General features: G+C 51.1%; 1 protein-coding gene across 1 annotated transcript; it reads left to right on the forward strand.

Annotated features, from left to right (window-relative positions):
- Positions 1–9,409: 9,409 nt before the first annotated feature.
- LOC106996477 (uncharacterized) lies at positions 9,410–16,656 on the forward strand. The gene is made up of 8 exons (XM_077938789.1): positions 9,410–9,457; positions 11,736–11,765; positions 12,031–12,081; positions 12,169–12,262; positions 12,358–12,461; positions 13,885–13,943; positions 14,273–14,414; positions 14,737–16,656. The coding sequence occupies exons 1-8, from the start codon at positions 9,410–9,412 to the stop codon at positions 16,654–16,656; spliced, it is 2,448 nt and encodes an 815-aa protein (XP_077794915.1).
- The last annotated feature ends 3,956 nt before the right edge of the window (positions 16,657–20,612 follow it).

Below are 20,612 nucleotides of genomic sequence, written 5' to 3' on the forward strand. Positions count from 1 at the left end.
TGGGCAGCCAAACAAACATTCAGAGGGCAGCTTTTCTCCAGCGTCCTCCCGGTTCTCAGGCCTGCAAGTAAACACACATGTTTAAGACCTAACGCTTTTTAATAATTTACAAAGACACTCCCGAAATGTTTAATGCAGAAAAAAGAGACAGGGACAGAGAACAGCAAGAGGGCAGAGAAGAGCTGGGGGACAGCAGTGAGGGGAGAGAGGGAAACAGGGAAGAGATGGAGGGGGAAGGGAGGTGGGGAAGGGAAAGTCTCCTTCCAAGGTAAGCAGGGTGGGCCGGGTTTCTGCACCATGCTGGCCAGACCTTGAGAATGGACAGTCACAGGAGGCCAAGTCACAATGTCATCTGCCCTCAAATGCAAAAGGTACACACACACGACAGGAAACCCACCGTTTCAACGGACACATGAAAGCAGCATTTACCCCACAGCACGGCGCGTGCGTGAAACAAATTACTCAAAACGATCGCCTGCAGAAAAACCCACAGCCACCACCACTTAAGAGATGGAGAGAGCCCCGAGACTGCCCCGCGGACTATCCGCGCAGGCCCCGGTGCGGCCGCCGCGCCCACCCCTGCCTCCCAGGCCCGGCCGCCCGCCAGCCCCGCGCCCGCACCGCCTCCGCCTCCCGCCGCCCAGGTGCCCCAGACCACGACCGGACAAGCAGAGCCGGGCCGCGTGGCCCCGCCGGCGTCCGGACACAGCCTCCCAGCAGCCGCCGGCTCAGCCCGCATCCCCGCGCCTCTAACTGCCCTAGCGGCGGACCAAGGCGACACTCCCGCGCCCCCCCACCCGCCCCCCGCGTACGTCCAATCGCAAGGAGGCTGCTCCGCGGGCGCAGCCAATGGTGAAGACGAGCGCTTCGCTGTCCTCCGGGCTCTCCCGCTTCCCGCAATCCCGCTCATTTTCCTACTTGGAGCTCACCTTCTGAGGCCAGGGTCAAGCGCGGGCGCCGGAAGGAGGGATTTCCGTCGCACTCACCCACGCCCCCACTCCCACGGGAGACTGCCCGGCCGGAGCGCTCTTAATCACGCGGCGGGTGGTCGCGCTCACAGCAACTGGAGCCATCCAGGGCGCGGGTCGAGTGGCGAGAGCAGCTGCCCTGGGGATGAGAACGGATCTTTGTGTGGTCGGCTGGGGAGTGAAGTTTCCTCCTGTGTGCTCAACTGAATGCAGCAGAAGTCTTGGGCAGATTACGTGGAGCAGCTGTGGAACACTGTGCAGGGAATCCAAGAAGGAACAGACCTCCAGCGACCACAAAACACAATTGAAGAAATATGCAACAATATAGGCTGGGCATGGTGGCTCACGTCTGTAATTTTCAGGGCTTTGGGAGGCCGAAGTGGGAGGATCCCTCAAAGCCAGGAGTTGGAGGATCCCATGTTGCCAGACTGGGCAACATAGCAAGACCCCATCTCAAAAAAAAATTAACAATTAGCCAGGTGTGGTGGTGCACACCTGTGATCCCAGCTGCTCGGGAGGCTGAGGCAGGAGACTCGCCTCAGCCTGGGAGGTCAATGCTACAGTGAGCTGAGATCATGCCACTGCACTCCAGCCTGGGCGACAGTGACATCCTGCCTCTAAGAAGGAAAAAGGGCATGGTGGTCATGCCTGTAATCCCAGCACTTTGGGAGGCCGAGGCAGGTGGATTATTTGAGGTCAGGAGTTCAAGATCAGCCTGGCCAACATGGTGAGGCCGCTTTTCTACTAAACATACAAAAATTAGTCTGGTGTAGTGGTGAGCGCCTGTAATCCCGGCTACTTGGGAGGCTGAGGCAGGAGGATTGCTTGAACCTGGGAGGCGGAGATTGCAGTGAGCCGAGATTGCACCACTGCACTCCAGCCTGGAGGACAGAGGCTGCACCACTGCAGCCTTGACTTACCAGGTTCAGGTGGTTCTCACCCTCAGCCTTGCCAATAGCTAGGACTGCAGGCACAAGCAACCACGCCCAGCTAATTTTTGTATTTTTTGTAGAGACCGGGGTTTGCCATGTTGCCCAGGCTGGTGTCGAACTCCTAGGCTCAAGTGATCCGTCCGCCTCTGTCTCCCAAAATGCTGGGATTACAAGTGTGAGCCACTGCACTCGGCTAATAGTAATGAACTTTGAACAGAAGGAAAAGATGTTATTATTTACTTAGTTATGTTTTATCTGTATTTTCTAATTTTTCTAAACATGTAAAGATGAAATTCTATTAAAACTCAATAAGACCTCAGAACAAAAAAAGTAGAGTATAAATATTTATTTTAGTTGTATAAACGTGGTTTCTGGAAAAAGAATGGAATAGATTTTCTGAGGAAAAAAATCCACCACTTTGGCCGGGTGCGGTGGCTTACGCCTGTAACCCCAGCACTTTGGGAGGCTGAGGTGGTGGATCACCTGAGGTCAGGAGTTCAAGACCAGCCTGACCAACATGAAGAAACCCCCGTCTCTATTAAAAATACGAAAATTAGCCAGGCATGGTTTCAGGTGCCTGTAATCCCAACTACTCAGGAGGCTGAGGCTGTGGAATCACTTGAACCCAGGAGGCAGAGGTTGCAGTGAGCTGAGATCGCACCATTGCACTCCAGCCTGGGTGACGAGCAAAACTCTGTCTCACAAAAAAAGAAAAGCCAACTGGCTGAAAGGATTAAAAAAGAAAATATGATCCATCAATGCGCTATCTACAAGATAAACATTTTAAACAGATTAAAAGTAAAAGGATACAAAGATACAACATTTAAATAACAAGCAAAAAACCACCGAAGTGGCTGTACTAATATCAAGTGAAATACACTTTAATTTAAAGCAGGGCTGGGCATGGTGGCTCACGCCTGTAATCCCAGCACTTCGGGAGGTGGAGGCAGAGAGATTACTTGAGCCTTGAAGTCAAGATCAGCCTGGGCAACATGGCATAATCCCATTTCTACAAAACATACCAAAATTAGGCAGGCATGGTGGTGCCCACCTGTGGTCCCAGCTATCTGGAAGGATGAGGGGGGAGGATCATGTGAGCTGGGGAGGTCGAGGCTGCAGTGAGCTAAGATCAGGCTCCTGCACTCCAACCTGGGCAACACAGTGAGACCCTGTCTCAAAATAAAAAAAATAAAAAAGGGTTGAGAGACAAAAAAGGACATCATTTTTTATTTTTTATTTTTTTGGGATGGAGTTTCGCTCTTGTTGCCAAGGCTGGATGGAGTGCAATCGTGTGATCTCGGCTCACTGCGACCTCTGCCTCCTGGGTTCAAGTGATTCTCCTGCCTCAGGCTCCCAAGTAGCTGGCATTACATGTGCATGCCATCACTCCTGGCTAATTTTTGTATTTTTGGTAGAGACGGGGTTTCACCTTGTTGGCCCGGCTGGGTTCGAACTCCTGACCTCAGGTTATCTGCCTGCCTTGGCCTCCTAAGGTGCTGGGATTGCAGACATGAGCCACCGTGCTGGCCAAAACCTTCATTTTCAAAAAGGCTGGGTCAGGCATCATGGCTCATGCCTGTAATCCCAGCACTTTGAGAGGCCAACGCCCATCTCTACCAAAAATACAAAAATTAGCTAGGCCTGGTGGCATACACCTGTAATCCCAGCTACTCGGGAGGCTGAGTCAGGAGAATTGCTTGAACCCAGGAGCTGGAGGTTGCAGTGAGCAGAGATCGTGCCACTCCACTGCAACCTGGGGGACAGAGAGAGACTCCATCTCAAAAAATAAATAAATAAAGGCTGGGTGCCAGATGTGGTGCATAGGCCTAGTTTGTTGACTCCTGTACTCAAGATACAAAACTCTGAAGAACAGTGGGCGGGAGCTTCCCTCTAGAGGCACAGGACGGGCAAGCTGGTCCCTGAGCAGTGACTTTATAATAACTTGTTACACTGTGTTTTTTCTTTTGTTTTGTTTTTCGTTCGGTTGGTTGGTTATTTGAGACCGAGTTTGGCTCTTGTTGCCCAGGCTGGCGTGCAATGGTGTGACTCAGCTCACCGCAACTTCTGCCTCCTGGGTTCAAGCGATTCTCCTGCCTCAGCCTCCCAACTAGCTGGGATTACAGTCATGCACCACCATGCCTGGCTAATTTTGTATTTTTAGTAGGGATGGGGTTTCTCCATGTTGGTCAGGCTGGTCTCGAACGCCCAACCTCAGGTGATCAGCCCGCCTTGGCCTCCCAAACTGCTGAGATTACAGGCATGAGCCACCACACCCAGGGTTTTTTTGTTTGTTGGTTTTTGTTTTTGTTTTTGACAGTCTGGCTTGGTCGCTTCGGCTGGAGTACAGTGGCGCGATCTTGGTTCACTGCATCCTCTGCCTCCCAGGTTCAAACGATTCTCCTGCCTCAACCTCCTGAGTAGCTAGGATTACAGGTGCACACCTAATTGCCTATCAGTGAAGCACCTAATAAGACTTGGTGAAGCAATAAGCAGTGTATTCCAAATGCGCTTGTTACAGAGGTAAGTCTTGAGTACACTGGAAGGACGAATGAATTCTATGAGTGCTCAGGACAGGCTTCATCGAGAGATACAATTGGAGCTGATACTTGATGGACACAGGATTTCTGGGCAGAAAAATGGAGTGAAAGGTATTGGTAGAGAAAATGTGTGTGGAACACAAAGATTCAGAATGGTGCTCAGAGAATATATATAGCAATAATATATATGTATGTATATTTATAAAATAATAATTATTATAGAGACTGGACAGGTGAATGCATCCTTTCCAAGACTTCCTCCTAGGGGGAGCCATGGGATGCAGAGAGCAGCAAGGCCCAGGAGCCAGGACCTCAGGGCCCAGCAGAGGCCAGACATGGGCAGAAATCCCTGCCGCCGCAGCTGTGGGCAGGTGGGCAGGTCAAGGGACCTGCGGGCTTTGGTACTTGGTACGCGTGGGTTCAAGTGTGTGTTCAAACTCCAGCTCCAGCAACCTCCCTCCTATCAGCTTTTCACTGCAAGCTGGGGCGGTAGCTTCTTGCGAGGATAAAATGATGAAGTGTCCAGCACCAAGCAGGTACCCAGTATATTGTGGCTTCCTCCTCACCGCCCTAAGAGATGAGGATCGAAGACCCTGCCCTGTCCTTGAGGCCTTTCGGGCTAGTGTGGGGCTGATGTGACCCTTTTAACAAATCATTCTGCTAAGGGCGGAGGGAAGCAAGCCTCCCTCTGGAGCTGCTGAGGAAGGGAAGGCCCCTGGGGAGGGGCATCCTGGTTCAGGTGCATTCCCAGGGCCCAGAGAGCGCTCGCCGCTTATGCTCACCTTGAAGGAAGTGTCAGGATTCAGTGAGGGAAGAAGCAGAACCATGTGAGAACAGGCTAAGGGATTTGCTGTGGAATTAGACCTTACAGGATTGTGGAGGGGCTGGGAACTGGAGGTGTGGGGAGGCAGCTGGAGCATCAGCGAGCGAGCAGGTCACCAATCAGTCACTCTGAGAAGCTGAAACATGCCCAGCCACCTAAGAGACCTGGAGAGGTCTCTGGGCCACTGTGCCTTGTGGATCCCCCATCTGTGGGTCTGTGATGAAGTGACTGGTGCTGGACTTGGGGCTACAGCAGGTCACAGTGCAGGGCGGCCTGCCCTGCTTGCTTTCGGCCGCTTGCTTCGTATTATTGTTTTTTTCTTTTTCCATGAACCCGAAGGCCATGGTACACTGACCGCTGAAACTCAACCTTCACTGGCTACATTATAGATAACATTCATAGATCACCATGGCCATGGTGCTTCCATTGTCTTTCAGGACCTTGGGCCAACTCCTGTCCAATTCAAACCGGTTGACACCACTGACCCTTTAACTGGACCCGTGCACGTGCCTGAGAAAAGGTCCATTTTGACATCAGAGGGTCCAAAACTCCACCTTCAGAGCCCAACACTCCACCTTCAGATCATGCTAATGCCACCATTTTCTGTACTTATGTCCTATGAAATGCCAAGAAGCCTGATGACACTTTTTTTTTTTTTTTTTTTTTTTTTTTTTTTTTTGCGACAAGGTCTTGCTTTGTGGCCCAGACTGGAGTGCAGTGGCGCGGTCTCAGCTCACTGCAACCTTTGCCGCCTGAGTTCAAGCACTTCTCCCACCTCAGCCTCCCGAGTAGCTGGGATTACAGGTGCAACCACCATGCCCAGCTAATTTTTGTATTTTTTTTTTTTTTTTCTGAGACAGAGTCTCGCTCTGCCACCCAGGCTGGAATGCAGTGGTACAATCTCAGCTCACTGCAAGCTCCGTCTCGTGGGTTCGCACCATTCTCCTGCCTCAGCCTCCTGGGAAGCGGGGACTATAGGTGCCCACCACCATGTCTGGCTAATTTTTTGTTTGGTTTTTTTTTTTAGTAGAGATGGGGTTTCGCCGTTTTAGCCAGGTTGGTCTCAATCTCCTGACCTCGTGATCCACCTGCCTCGGCCTCCCAAAGTGCTGGGATTACAGGCATGAGCCATCGTGTCCAGACTAATTTTTGTATTTTTAATAGAGACGGGGTTTCACCATGTTGGCCAGGCTGGTCTCACACTCCTGACCTCAGGTGATCTGCCCGCCTTTGCCTCCCAAAGTGTTGGGATTACAGGCATGAGCCACCAAGTTTGGCCAGCTGCCTGATAACACTTGCACAAAATGAACCTGTTACTTCATTTTTCCCCACTGCCAATCACCTCCCCCCACATCTTAGACCATCACACTTCCCTAACCTAGAAATAGCCCTCAGCCTTATCTCCAGGGAGATAAGGATTTGAGCGCTGTTCTCCCACCTCCTCACTTGGCGGTCTTGTGAATCTATCTTTTTTCTTTTGCAAAACCCGTGTCACAGTGATAGATTTGCTGTGTACAGGCAGAATGGACCTCGACCTGGCCAGTGACGCTGGACAGCCACGGCCGCCTCCAGACAGCAACTGCTGTCTCTTTCCTTCTGCCTTCCAAGTCACACATAAACACCCCTTTTGGCCAACTCTTCCTCTGGGAGGCTTCTCCTCAAGGGGCACCAGCACTGATGGGGAAGCCAGAGACAGGCAGCTCAGGATGGGGATGAAAAGTCAGGAATGCGGAGGCCGACTTCAGCTTGGCCCTGCTCCCTTGGTTAGAGAGGCTGGAGTCCAGGGCATCAACCACAGGTCTTGGGACAAACTCTTGGCACAGGAAAAGAGAGCTGGATGAATCCTTGAACACCACGAGATCCACCGTCTCACTCCCCAGACGGGAAAGTCAGGCTCTGACTCCTGCTGTGGATTGCCGCAGGTCCCGGGCCGCTAACTCCCTTCTCTCTGGCCAGCACCACTGCAGCCTGGGCCTCAGCTGGTGGAGAGAACTGGGCTCACCCACCGCCAAGGGAACTGCAAAAAGGGCACGGGGCAGCCCTGGGCAGAGCCCCGGGCCAGGACGTCAGCCAGTTGCACAGCAGGGAGGGCACCTGCCCATCTCCACAGTCATCCTCCTCCTGGGCACCCTTACCAAAAGGCACTCCTCGAAACAAAATAAGGCCAGGCGCCGTGACTCATGCCTGTAATCCCAGCACTTTGGGAGGCCAAGGCGGGCAGAGGACGAGGTCAGGAGATCGAGTGATTCCACTTTTCTTCTCTAGGAAGTCTGGACATTCAGATCTAGTTGGTCTTTTATCATAGAACTTCTAGTGTGCCCGAGTCTTACATTGTGAAGATCCTTTTCTACAATATTACATGTAAGAGGATATAAATGATACTGGATGAGATCAGGCTGGATGAGAACTGATACTTGTAAACATACTTTTTAGACGAAATCTCTGATTGCCATTCACTTTCTTTTTGAACTCGTAAAAATAAAACACATTGGCTGGAGGGTGGAAGTAGGAAGGAGATTTATGTCTTTTAATCGCATGTCACTGTTTCATATCGAGATAGAACATATAGTATCCCTGGCTTTGGACCTACAGAAGGAAACACATTTTTCTACCTGCTGTATGCCAGCGGTTCCTGAACACCTGGAGGGCTTATTGCAGCCTGGATTGCTGGGCCCTACTCCAGAGTTTCTGATTCATGAGGTCTAGGGTGGGCCTGAGAATTTACATCTATAAGACATTCCCAGGTGCTCCTGGTTCAGAGACTCTATTTTTGAGAACCACTCTTATCTACTAACTGTAAATTGTAGAACTTTAGAAAAAAGCTTACTTTGGTCTGGGATAAGAAGCACACAGATAATGGAGCAAATCATGAAAAAGTCAATCCTTGATCCCAGGTAGCAAGCACTACACAGTGACAGAACACAACTCTTGGTTTTCATGATTGCAAGTCATAGCCAAGTATCAAGTGAGAAATGCAGTTTCATTTTCAGGGATTAGAGAGGCCAGGTGATTCTAGAAAAATAGGATTTAGTGATTAAAGTCATGAGATTGGGAGTTATTTTTGTCCTTTTTCTCTCCTGCATCACTTAACATTTAGCCTTACTTTAGAGGGTCCTGTATTTGTTTTAAACTTGTAAAGAACTTTGAGTGCTTATTAAATGGAAAGTTTTCCACGTGTGTGTGTGTGTGTGTGTGTGTATGTGTGTGTGTGTCCGTGTGTGTGTGTGTATGTGTGTGTGTGTGTGTGTGTGTGTGTGTGTGTGTGTGTGTGTGTGTGTGTATTTAGAAACAGAGTCTTGTTCTGTAGCCCAGGCTGAAGTGTAGTGGCATGATTTTGGCTCACTGCAACCTCCGCCTCCCAGGTTCAAGGGATTCTCCTGCCTCAGCCTCCCAAGTAGCTGGGATTACAGACACCTGCCACCATGCCCAGCTAGTTTTGTATTTTTAATAGAGACAGGGTTTCATCATGTTAGCCAAGCTGGTCTTGAACTCCTGAACTCAGGTGACCCACCAACCCCAGCATCCCAAAGTGCTGGGATTACAGGCGTGAGCCACCACACCTGGCTCACAAGCTGTATGTTTTTAAAGATATTAGACATGTTTCTTGTTTTCTTTTTTGTTGTTTTGTTTTGTATTTTTAGAAAACCAAAAAACCCTTAAGAATCATGTAGGAGAATAAGGAAAGTTTTTCCAAAAAAGAGAAATCATTGTGATTATTTATCTTAGTGGAATGTTGGATAATATAGTCTGCTTTATCAATCATCAAGCACACTATAAAATTTCCATTTTAATAGCATTTGTACCTCAATTGAGGTAATACAGTTTTAAAGTTTTTAAAGTGAAAGCCAGCCCCGCCCCTCTCCTGGAGTGGGCGGGGACAGAGGTTACATGGCGGGTTTCCTTGTGACATCACAGGTTCTTCAGGACAGGCTGCTGTCTGGCCACGCCTCCTTTCCCTTGCATCTTTCTCATTGACCAATAGGCTTGAAGCATTAAGGCCACGCCCCTATTCTGCATTCTAGTGTGGCCCTGGTTACGCCTCCTCTGGCTCAGTCACACAGCTACCTGGTAGGTGACTGGAGGTGTATAGTTGTCCTCGCCTGGATTATGCTGATGTGGCCCCAACCCCACCGCCCTACCCATCCCATGATGTCCGAAGAAACCCGACCGATCAAATTGGCCAAGGCCAAGGAAAAGGTAAAACGCACCAGGTTGTGGCACCACAACCCAGCCCCAGGCACCCTCTGACAGTCAAGCTGCTTCAAGAGTCTCTGCCACTGCTGAGGCACACCAGGCTGGGAACCCCCCAGTGCCTCTGGGCTCCCCACACCAAAATCTTGTGAGCCAGCCCAACCCCCTCGTGAGTCCTACCCCTGCCCTCACCAGCCACCCCAGGGTGACTTTGAGCTCGTGACTCCCAGGGCTTCCCACGACACACTCTGCCATTACCTCCTGCTACCCCAAACCCGACCTCCTTGGGCTCTTTGGGCTCACGTCTTCAGGGACCTGGGTGCCCTAGAACCTGCCCTCACCAGTTGCCCCATGGTCACTTTGGACAGGTGACTCCCGGGGCTCCCTGCTCCATACTCGGGCCTCACCTCCCGCCACCCAAAGCCTGACCTCCCTGGGCTCTTTGGGCTTCCATCTCCAAGGACCTGGGTCCCAACCCTGTGACCCCCTCCCCAATCTCTGGGAGCTTGGTCATTGCACTCATGTGTCCCCCCCACCACTCCACCGAGGAGTGGAATGTAGTGATGTCGCAGTCCCTCTAGGAACTGTCATTACTGCCACGAGACCGGATTTGAATTCTCCATTGTTCTGGGACCAGAGTGCCCCTCAGTCAGTGGTTGCTGGAGTGAGATCTGCCTATCTTCTGTGGAACAGATCTTGGGAAACTGAACTTGACAGCTTGAATCTTCCTCATCTCATCTCCACCTGGGGTACTTTGAGTGCCACAGGATAAATATGGGGCATCTTTCTGAAGCATCAGTTTCCTTTGAGTCTACTGAGGAACAAAACATTAATGTACTTAGGGGTGACAGTCACATAGATTTATAAGAATATACAAGACTTCTCTCTGAAATGAGGGTTGGGTTGTCCTCTTTCTGTTAAATTCCCAGATTTCACAGAAAGGCTGCCTTCTGCCATGAAGATACATTAATATACATTTTGAGAAGTACTGGTGCACTTCTTCACACTAACAGACGTGTGAGGGTGTATGACTCTAAACCACACAGTGTACAGTTCCTGCCTACCTGATATTTGCTTTTCTGCCTTTGCCTCTGATTTTGGTCCCTGGCAGCTGCTGACTTGTGGCAAAATCCCAGAGCTCAGAGTCAGAAGACTGAGTTTAAGTTCCATTAGTGCCTTCTGTTCAGCCATGGTATCAATCCCTCTCAGTCACTAAGTGATTGTGACAACACTTCCTACAGTTGTTGGTGGCATTAAATCAGATGGTGCATAACAGTATTTTGTAGAAACTGTAAAGCAGGATGTGACTATAGGAGCTTGTAGTTCTCATGAATATCACTGCTCTTCCTTTCCACAGTTGAGAGACTACCATCCCCAGGCCAACCCTAGTGTTGGTACAGGAGCAAGCGACACCAAAAAGAAGAACATAAATAATGGTGCTAACTCTGAGACAACCACTTCTGGAGGTTGCCACTCACCTGAGGATGTGAGTCTTGGCTGGCCAGGCTCCTGGGGACAGAGGGCCCAAGGGGTGGTGGAGGGTAATTGTTAAGATTGTGGAAGAACTCCCAGGCACTGCTTAAGAATTCTGGGTTTGAATCCTCTCCATCTGTTGGGGATATGATAGAGGGCAAATTCCTTGAGCTCTTTGGGCCTCTCTTCTCACATCTGTAAAATAGGAGTGGTTTGGTTTTACCTACATTGGTGAAGTTTTAATGAGATTTATCATTGTTATTTTTATGTGAATCCCTAGTCCACGGCCTGCTGTAAACTCTCCTTCTCGGGCTTGCGTTTCCTGAGGTAGAGTTAGAGAGTATCAGAGGTGTCTGTTAACTCTGAGAGTCCGAGAGTTAAAGGCCCACTAGAATGGAAACCTCGGGACCGAGGGTTCCTGTCTGCCTTTTCCGTCCTATTCTCCCGCTGTGAAGAACCGTCTCTGGCCCGTATGTGCTCAGTCAATGTCTGTTGAATGAAGGCACCTTTCTAAATCACAGGCTGGCAGAAGGGTGGGCTTTTCTCACACTCCATCTCTGAAGGTTTCTGTGACTGTCTTTTCGAGAGAATCTAGTTTCATACTTTGAGTTCTGTGGCTGTGGGCACAAAGCAACAAAGACCCAAGTCCTTTTTCTTTGGGAGTTGAGGAGAGTTTACCAGTTTGTGTTCCCATTGGGTCTGAGAAATTTACCTTTAAAATCCATCCCTGGCCCCTGCCTACCGCTTCCTGGCCTGGGGAATAGACTCGAAGGGGCCACCCTCAGTCACCTTCCTTTGATTCTCCCCACAGAAACAGCAGAACCGAGCCCAGCTGGAAGAAGTGACGTGATTTCTTTGTTTGATCATGACATGACTGCTGGGTTTTAGAAGCACTCAGCAGCAGAGGCCCCAGTGTCATCTCACCCACTCCCAGCCTGGGGAAGAAGGCACACCCCCCAGATCCCACCCTGTCCCCACAGGGTTCCTGATAACCTGGTCCCATGGGTGGGCCTGTCCTGGGGCAGTGGTGCCCTTCTGGGGGCATGTCTCTTGCTGTGCCATCTCTGCCTCCCCCTAGTAAGAGCTCTGTCTTCCTCTTTCTATAGGAAAAGAAGGCAAGCCACCAACATCAGGATGCCCTAAGGAGGGAGCTAGAGGTGAGTGGAGGGTGTGAAGTTCCCTCCTGTCCTCTGGAGAAGGTTTCTTTGCTTCTCTTTCAGCACTTGCTTTTTTTTTCCCCAAAGGCCCAGGTTCATACCATACGAATCCTTACATGTGAGAAAACTGAGCTTCAGACGGCACTCTATTACAGCGAGCGTGCTGTCCAGCAGTTGCAAGGTGGGAATCTGGTACCCCATCATCCTTCAACCTGGCACTTTGACAGGCCTTTAGGGGGAGTCCTTTGGGCCGCATCTGAATGTCTCTCATTCCAGGAGAGTGCAGGCATGTGGTCGGCCGCCTGCATGATTCATGGAATTTTGCAAGAAATTTAGAGCGGGATCTCTCTGCTGTCGCTACACAGAAGAAGGCTGACAGGGTGAGTCCAACCCCCTGCCCCATCCCCTGGGAGCCTGGCTTCACAGATGGAGGATTGAGCCTAAAAGTCCCTTCTGCAGGATGGAGTGTCCTGCCCAGAAGACAGCATGGCCATTTCTTGCTGCTTTTGTGTGTGGTGGTTAGAGGCTGACAGGGGCTGAGTCGGCTGCTGTGGGTGAGTTGGGGGGCGCCGTGGGGAGTGAGCACTGGACATAGAGCTCACAGGCCAAGTGCCCGCCCTGCCCATATTTGACTGTGGCCTTGGCCAAGTCCCAAGTGGCGGTTAGGATACTTGTACTATAAAGGTACAGAAGAGTAGCTTGAGTATGTTATTATTTGTGTTGAGAGAGGGAGCCTCTGTGTGTGTGTGTGTGTGTGTGTGTGTGTGTGTGTGTGTGTATGTGTGTGTGTGTATTATGGGAATATACAATAAACATGTTTGTAGGGATCATAAACATCTCAGGAGAGAGGAACAGTGTTGGGGGGAGATGTTTCCCTTCTGTACTTTCTGAGTTTTGGACGATTCGAATGTATCATCCGTTCAAAATGTGAACAAATGATTAATTTCCTCCTCCTTATCTTTGCCCCTACCCCCAGTGAAAGAATGGGCTTAGAGAATCAGATATACCTGGGTGTTGAAATCCCAGCTCTACGTGATCTTAGGCAAGCACTTAACCCTTAATACCCCATGTTTTTCATCTATACGATAGAGGTAATAATGGTAACCGTCTCCTATGGAGGTTGTGAGGATGAAATGGGATTGTTAGTGCAGTGCCTGGTGAAGCAGTCAGTAAAGGTTCCAACAGTGGTAGTACTACCAGTAAGAACATTAGCAATACCATCTGATGTCTCTGGGCCCCTGCTAGCCAGCCATGAATTCAGTCTCTTTCCCTGTCCCTTCCACCTTTACTGAGTTCTTTGAAAAACAAATGAGGGCCTGGTGCTCTGGCTCATGCCTGTAATGCCAGCATTTTGGGATGCCGAGGCTGGTGGATCACCTGAGGTTGCGAGTTCAAGACTACACTGACGGACATGGAGAAACCCCATCTCTACTAAAAATACAAAGTTAGCCGGGTGTGGTGGCACATGTCTATAATCCCAGCTAATCGGGAGGCTGAGGCAGGAGAATTGCTTGAACCCGGGAGGCGGAGGTTGTGGTGAGCTGAGATTGCGCCATTGCACTCCAGTCAGGGCAACAAGAGTCAAACTCTGCCTGAAGAAAAAGAAAAAGTAAGAAAGAAAGAAACAAAACAAAACAAAAAAGAAAACCAAAGGAGACCCTGGGCTTGGAAGTGCCTTGAGAGCATGTCAGGTTGACTGGGAGTGGGGAGTGGTGTGTGGAGTGGTCACGGTGGCTGTTGTTCCTGGTCGGCCAGCCGCTCCTCTGCCTGCTCTATCCTGACTTCACCTTTCTCTATTTGCAGTACATCGAGGAGTTAACAAAGGAGAGGGATGCCCTGAGTCTGGAACTGTACAGGAACACGTAGGATGGGGGATCGTGGGATGGGAGGTCTGGGGGCTCTTAGCGTGGGGGGTGTGCTGGGAGGTGGGGGTACAGGTGAGCATGGTGAGAGGCTCATACAGGTTTTCATGTGTGTACAGGGAAGCTCTAGTGCCGGCTGTGCCACTGACTCATGCGGTAGCCTCAGGCAACTCATGTCTTCTCTCTGGCCTGCCACCTGGGGCTTTAAATTTCTGGGGTCCCATCCAATGCCACGGTTCTGTGGTTGTGGGGTGAAAGTAGAGGGTTGATCACCAAAGCAGTCCTTTCTGTTCTTCGTTCATTCCTTTATCTACCGCCTCTGGTTGTAGCATAACCGATGATGAGCTGAAGGAGAAAAATGCCGAACTACAAGAAAAACTTCGACTTGTAGAATCTGAGAAGTCTGAGATCCAGCTCAATGTAAAGGAGCTAGAAAGCAAGCTGGAGAAAGCCAAGCTCCTGCTGCCACAGGCAAGCAGCTACAGCCCCGGGGGTTGTGGGATCCCCGTCCGGCTGGGACCATGGTCTAGGATCATGCAGGCTATGGGGAGGCTCCAGTCAAGAGCTGGAAAATTTGGGCCCTTGTTCTGGTCCCACCATAGAATCCTCTAGAGTGTGCTAAAAATCTACAAAGTGGGGCCCTGCCTGGGGAATCAGAATCTCAGAGTTAGGGCTTAAAAATATATATTTTAAAGGATCATGCGTGAAAACCATTGTTTGATAATTTACATTTATATGACTATCCCATGAGTCTGTTTCCTTCTGAGGTTCAAACCAACTTTCACTGTTCCAGCAGCAGCTGCAGGAGGAGGCTGACCACCTTGGTAAGGAGCTGCAGAGTGTGTCCGCGAAGCTCCAAGCCCAGGTGGAAGAGAACAAGTTGTGGAACCGCCTGTACCAGCAACAGGAAGAGAAGATGTGGAGGCAGGAAGAGAAGATACAGGAGCAGGAGGAGAAGATACGGGAGCAGGAGGAGAAGAGGCAAGAGCAGGAGGAGAAGATACGGGAGCAGGAGGAGAAGAGGCAGGAGCAGGAGAAGGAGATGTGGAAGCAGGAGGAGAAGATAAAGGAGCAGGAGGAGAAGATACGGGAGCAGGAAGAGAAGAGGCGGGAGCAGGAGGAGAAGATGTGGAGGCAGGAGGAGAAGATGTGGAGGCAGGAGGAGAAGATACATGAGCAGGAGGAGAAGATACGGGAGCAGGAGAAGAGGAGGCAGGAGCAGGAAGAGATTTGGAGGCAAAAGGAGAAGATACGGGAGCAGGAGGAGAAGATGCATGATCAGGAGGAGAAGATAAGGGAGCAGAAGAAGATACACAAGCAGGAGGAGAAGATACCAGAGCAGAAGAAGAAGAGGCAAGAGCAGGAGGAGATGTGGAGGCAGGAGAAGAAGATACGGGAGCAGGAGGAGAAGATGCATGAGCAGGAGGAGAAGATACAGGAGCAGAAGGAGAAGATGCACAATCAGGAGGAGAAGATACAGGAGCAGGAGGAGAAGATGCATGAGCAGGAGGAGAAGATACATGAGCAGGAGGAGATGATAAGGGAGCAGGAGGAGAAGATGCACAAGCAGGAGGAGAAGATACGGGAGCAGGAGAAGAAGAGGCAGGAGCAGGAAGAGAAGATGTGGAGGCAGGAGGAGAAGATACGGGAGCAGGAGGAGAAGATGCACGAGCAGGAGGAGAAGATGCACGAGCAGGAGGAGAAGATACAGGAGCAGAAGAAGAAGATACAAGAGCAGGAGAAGAAGAGGCAGGAGCAGGAGGAGAAGATTTGGAGGCAGGAGGAGAAGATGCGTGAGCAGGAGGAGAAAATACAGGAGCAGGAACAGAAGATACAGGAGCAGGAGGAGAAGATACGGGAGCAGATGTGGAGGCAGGAGGAGAAGATACAGGAGCAGAAGGAGAATATGCACAATCAGGAGGAGAAGATACGGGAGCAGGAGGATAAGATGCACAAGCAGGAGAATATATGGGAGCGGGAGAAGAAGAGGCAGGAGCAGGAGGAGAAGATGCGGAGGCAGGAGGAGAAGCTACGGGAGCAGGAGGAGAAGATATGGAGGCAGGAGGAGAAGATACGGGAGCAGAAGGAGATAATACGGGAGCAGGATGAGGTGATGCGGGAGCAGGAGGAGAAGATGTGTGAGCAGGAGGAGAAGCTGGGGAAGAAGGAGGATATGCTGCGGGAGCAGGAGGAGAAGATGTGTGAGCAGGAGGAGATTCTGGGGGAGAAGGAGGATATGCTGCGGGAGCAGGAAGAAAAGCTGTGGGAGCAGGAGAAGAAGATGTGGGAGCAGGAGGAAAAGATGTGGAGGCAAGAGAAGAAGCTAGGGGAGCAGGAGGAGAAGATGTGGAGGCAGGAGGAGATGATGCGGGAGCAGGAGAAGATGATGTGGGAGCAGGAGAAGATGATATGGGAGAAGGAGCAAAAGATACGTGAGCAGGAGGAGAAGATGCGGAGGCAGGAGGAGAAGATGCGGAGGCAGGAGGAGAAGATGCGGGAGAAGGAGGAGAAGATGCAGACGCAGGAGGAGAAGATGCGGGAGCAGGAAACGAGGCTGTGGCAGCAGGAGGAGAAGATGCAGAAGCAGGAGGTGAGACTGCAGGAGCTGGAGGAGAGGCTGGGGGAGCTGGGGCGGAAGGCCGAGCTCTGGGGGAGCAGGCGGAGGTGGTTGCAAACCCTGGAGATCATACAGAACGCCCTCACCACAACTTAGCAGATGGTGGTTGGCTCCCCCTGCTTTTCCACCAGTCTGTGGCGTACAGCTTCAATGGTGGGAAGAAGGGTGTGAGATTTGAGGCTGGGGAGGGAGGCATGGGCCTCTAGGCAAGGGAGGCAGTCACTTAGGCCTGGAGGAAGGGGCCAGGGGCCAGGGGCCTGGGCAGATAACAGAGCCCCACTGTGCCCTTGCCACCCTGTTTATGGGCCCAGAATCTGGAAGCCAGCCACTGCCTACCCTGACGCCTATCCTGCAGGTGGAGCTGAAGAGCCAAGAGGCTCAGAGTCTGCAGCAGCAGCGAGACCATTCCCTGGGTCCCCTGCAGCAGTACCTGGCCGCCTATCAGCAGCTGGCCTCTGAGGAGGCTCTGCCCAGCTGCAGCAGCAGGAAGCTCAGGGCAAAGCGGTGGCCGAGATGGCCCCCCAATAGTTGCAGGAGACCCAGTTGAGGGAGTTGATGAGGGTGAGGCCCTGAGGGGGATGACCTGGCAGCCTCTGTGCCTTCTCACTCTCTTTTCTGGCCCCTTAGGAGCACCTGGAAGCTGCCATCTACCGAGCACATGACAAGAAGGCAAAAACAATAAACATGTAAAACCCGGCAGCAAGGCCTGGAGAAGAGTCAGCTGCCATGTGACTGTTTAGAATATAGTCTGAGCCCAAACCTGGAAAAAAAAAAAAAAAGAAAAGAAAAGAAAAATTACTTATTTTAAATTGTGGCAAAATATTGGTCAGGCACAGTGGTTCATGCCTGTAATCCCAGCAATTTGGGAGACTGAGGTGAATGGACCACCTGAGGTCAGGAGTTCCAGACCAGCCTGGCCAATACAAAAATTAGCCGGGCATGGTGGCGCATGCCTGTAATTCCAGCTACTTGGGAGGCTGAGGCAGGAGAATCGCTCGAACCTGGGAGGCAGAGGTTGCAGTGAGCTGACATCGTGCCACTGCACTCAAGCCTGGGTGACAGAGCGAGACTCTGTCTCAAAAAAACAAACAAACAAACAAACAAAAAATAACAAAAAAAAACTTTCTTCCTTATCTTCCTTACATGTATGTTTCTATTGGTTTTTTTCTTGTATGTTTCTACTGGTTTTTTTCTTGTTCTTTCTCATTTAGTCTTGTCTTGTCTTATGGCATTGCTAGTAAACTTTTATCTGCCTCCAGAGAGTATTGACTTTGACTTTATGGCACACAATTGGAGTAAGCGCAGATCAACTTCATGTAGTTTGGGACTAAGCTGGTTCAAAGCAGGCTTTAGTTTTTGTGACGGCTGGTCTATTTTTTATTCATTTGGACTCCTAGGGGTGACCCTTCCAGGGTTCCCACCAAGGTCCCATCTCCTTACTGGGACCCAAATTCTCATGAGGTCATTTCAGCCCTGTGAGTGCCACACATTCAGCCAGGCTCTCCAGCCTCTTAACCACCACTTCAGACTCAGTTTCTTAACCTCTTAGCCCTCTACTGTTCACCAATCACCAAATGTCGGAAAAGCACTACAGACTGTCAGGGTCACCTCCTAGGCCTGGTCACTCAAGTTCTGACTGAGGTCTCCAATTACCTTCAAACAGTTGTTTTTGGTGGTGGGGGCACATTTTTGTCCAGTTTCTCTAACTGCTTTTGTGGGGCGGCTAATCTATAACAAGCTACTCTGCCTTTAGTGAAATTTGAGAACCTTCATCTGTCTGTTTTTTTTTTTTCTTTTGAGATGGAGTCTCGCTCTGTTGCCCAGGCTCCAGTACAGTGGCGTGATCTCTGCTCACTGTAACCTCCGCCTACTGGGTTCAAGCAATTCTCCTGCCTCAGCCTTCTGAGCAGCTGGGACGACAGGCCTGTGTCCCCATGCCTGGCTAATTTTTGTATTTTTAATAGAGACAGGATTTAACCATGTTTTCCAGGCTGCTCTCGAGCTCCTGACTCAGGTGATCTACCCGCCTCGGCCTCCCAAAGTGCTGGGATTACAGGCGTGAGCCACTGGGTCTGGCCCATCTCTCTTTTAAAAAATGTTTTTAATTTGAGGTACAATTTATCTTCGGTGAAATGCACAGATCTGGTATATATTTTGATGAATTTCAACAAATGCATTACCCATGTATCCCACCTCCTTTGAAGATATAGAATATTCCTATCATCCAGAAAGTTCTCCTGTGCTTTAACCCTGTCCAGCACTCCCCCAGCAGCTGATGAACCTGTTGTCGACATTGGTACAGGATTCTGGCCTCCCGAAAAGAGCTGCTTTGAGAAGCCTGCTTGCCTTACTCAGCACTAAGTCCCTGTCTGCTCTCTCAAAATTTCCATCTTTAAACTGGTTGTACCTATAACCCTCCCTGGTCAAGTCAGTAGATAAACAAACGATGAAAAAAAACACCCCTTCCTGGCCCAGCAGCCACAGCCTAATCTTTCCTGTATCCCCAACTATCAGAAATGTCACTCCCTCGCTGGTTCACCCTCACTAGGGTGGCAGCTGCACAGGCGCAGCTGGGCTGACCCGTTAAGCAAGAAGCCAATAGCTGGACAGTGACACTCAGACCCCAGCCTGGGAGAGCCTGGCTGAAAGCCCCCTTCTTTCTGGTCCAACTGTGGAGGGCGGAGCATCCACAACTCTACTGCCCTCCGCATCCTTCAGCTGTGCTTCCTCCTGGGAGACGGAGCTGTTCATTCATTTGGACAAAGCCTTCTTGAGGGCTGTAGGTTTGACAGGCTGGGTGTGTGGGGGCCACCGTGCTAGAGAGAGAGGCTGGTGTGTCAGAAGGCAGCCACCTGGGCAGAGGAGGGTCAACCCCCTTGGTGACCTCCTTCTCCTGGCTGGACACAGCTCCCTGCACTCTCCACATGTGACTGCTCCCCTCAGAGCCGCTTCCGGGGAGGGGTTCTAACCCTGTGGGTGGGGACACTGTGTTAGTTTACAGTGGGCCATGGCTCCCTCTGACATCTCCAACTCAGAGGCAGTGGAGAGAAGATGAGAAATTCCCTGCACCTCCTCCCTCAGCACCCACCTCTGCACACATCCACATATGGAGACCCTGATGGTGGTCCCTGGGAGTGCCGCCACCTGCGTCTCCTTTCCATGCCTGCAGCAGCCATGCACACTCTCCAGACCCTCACCCACCTGGCTCAGTAGGGGCTGCACTGCCTGGGGTCCTGCCCCTATACCTGGGCCTCTGTACCCATCAGTTCCCCCAGTCTGGTTCTTATTTCCTCCAACAAGTAGGGAGCCGGTAAGGTCACCTGCTGAGCAAGCTGGGGGAGAGAGTAGGGTGGGGCTGGGAGGATGAGGAGAAGAAGCTTATGGTCATGCTGGAGACTCAGTGGACCAGAGTCTATGCAGGCCCATTGGCTGCCTAGCCAGTGGTGATCCCACTCCCACCCTCGTTTCTTCTTTAACAAAACCATGACCGCATTAAATATTGGAAACCTATAAACCCCATAGACCCTCCTCCAGCCTCCCCGCCATGTATTGGTGAATCTAAGTCAACTCTAGTCATTTCATTCCTCTGGACACTGATTGCCTGGGGCTTGGGCATGAGCTGCCTCTTCACCTGAGCCTGAGCCACACGTGTCCTCTGCACATACCAACTGATGCACTGGGTCAGGGAGAGCTCCGCTCCATGGAGATGAGCTGTGAGGAGCTGGTGGCTGGGTGGATCAAGTTGTTGTAACGGCTTTTGTTCAGAGGGTCATCCATCAGCTTCTGCTCGGCATGGGCCATGCAGCAGTCCCCTGGGTAAACACGCAGACATGCTAGACCCTTGAGCAGCTGTCCCCCACTGCAGCTGACACTACAAAGTGGGAGCCGAGAGGGCCAGGGAGCACAGGCACCTCGAGGGCCGGCCCAAGCAGTGAAGGCGCTGGCGGGCCTGGCGCTCCCTGGGAACCTCAAATGACATTCATGACAGAGCTCAGTTACCTCCTCCCATGCCTCACCTCTTCCTCCTCCTCCTCCCTCGATCAATGAACAGC

The sequence above is a fragment of the Macaca mulatta genome, chromosome 7 (assembly GCF_049350105.2).
Source record: "Macaca mulatta isolate MMU2019108-1 chromosome 7, T2T-MMU8v2.0, whole genome shotgun sequence".
Lineage (NCBI taxonomy): Eukaryota > Metazoa > Chordata > Mammalia > Primates > Cercopithecidae > Macaca > Macaca mulatta.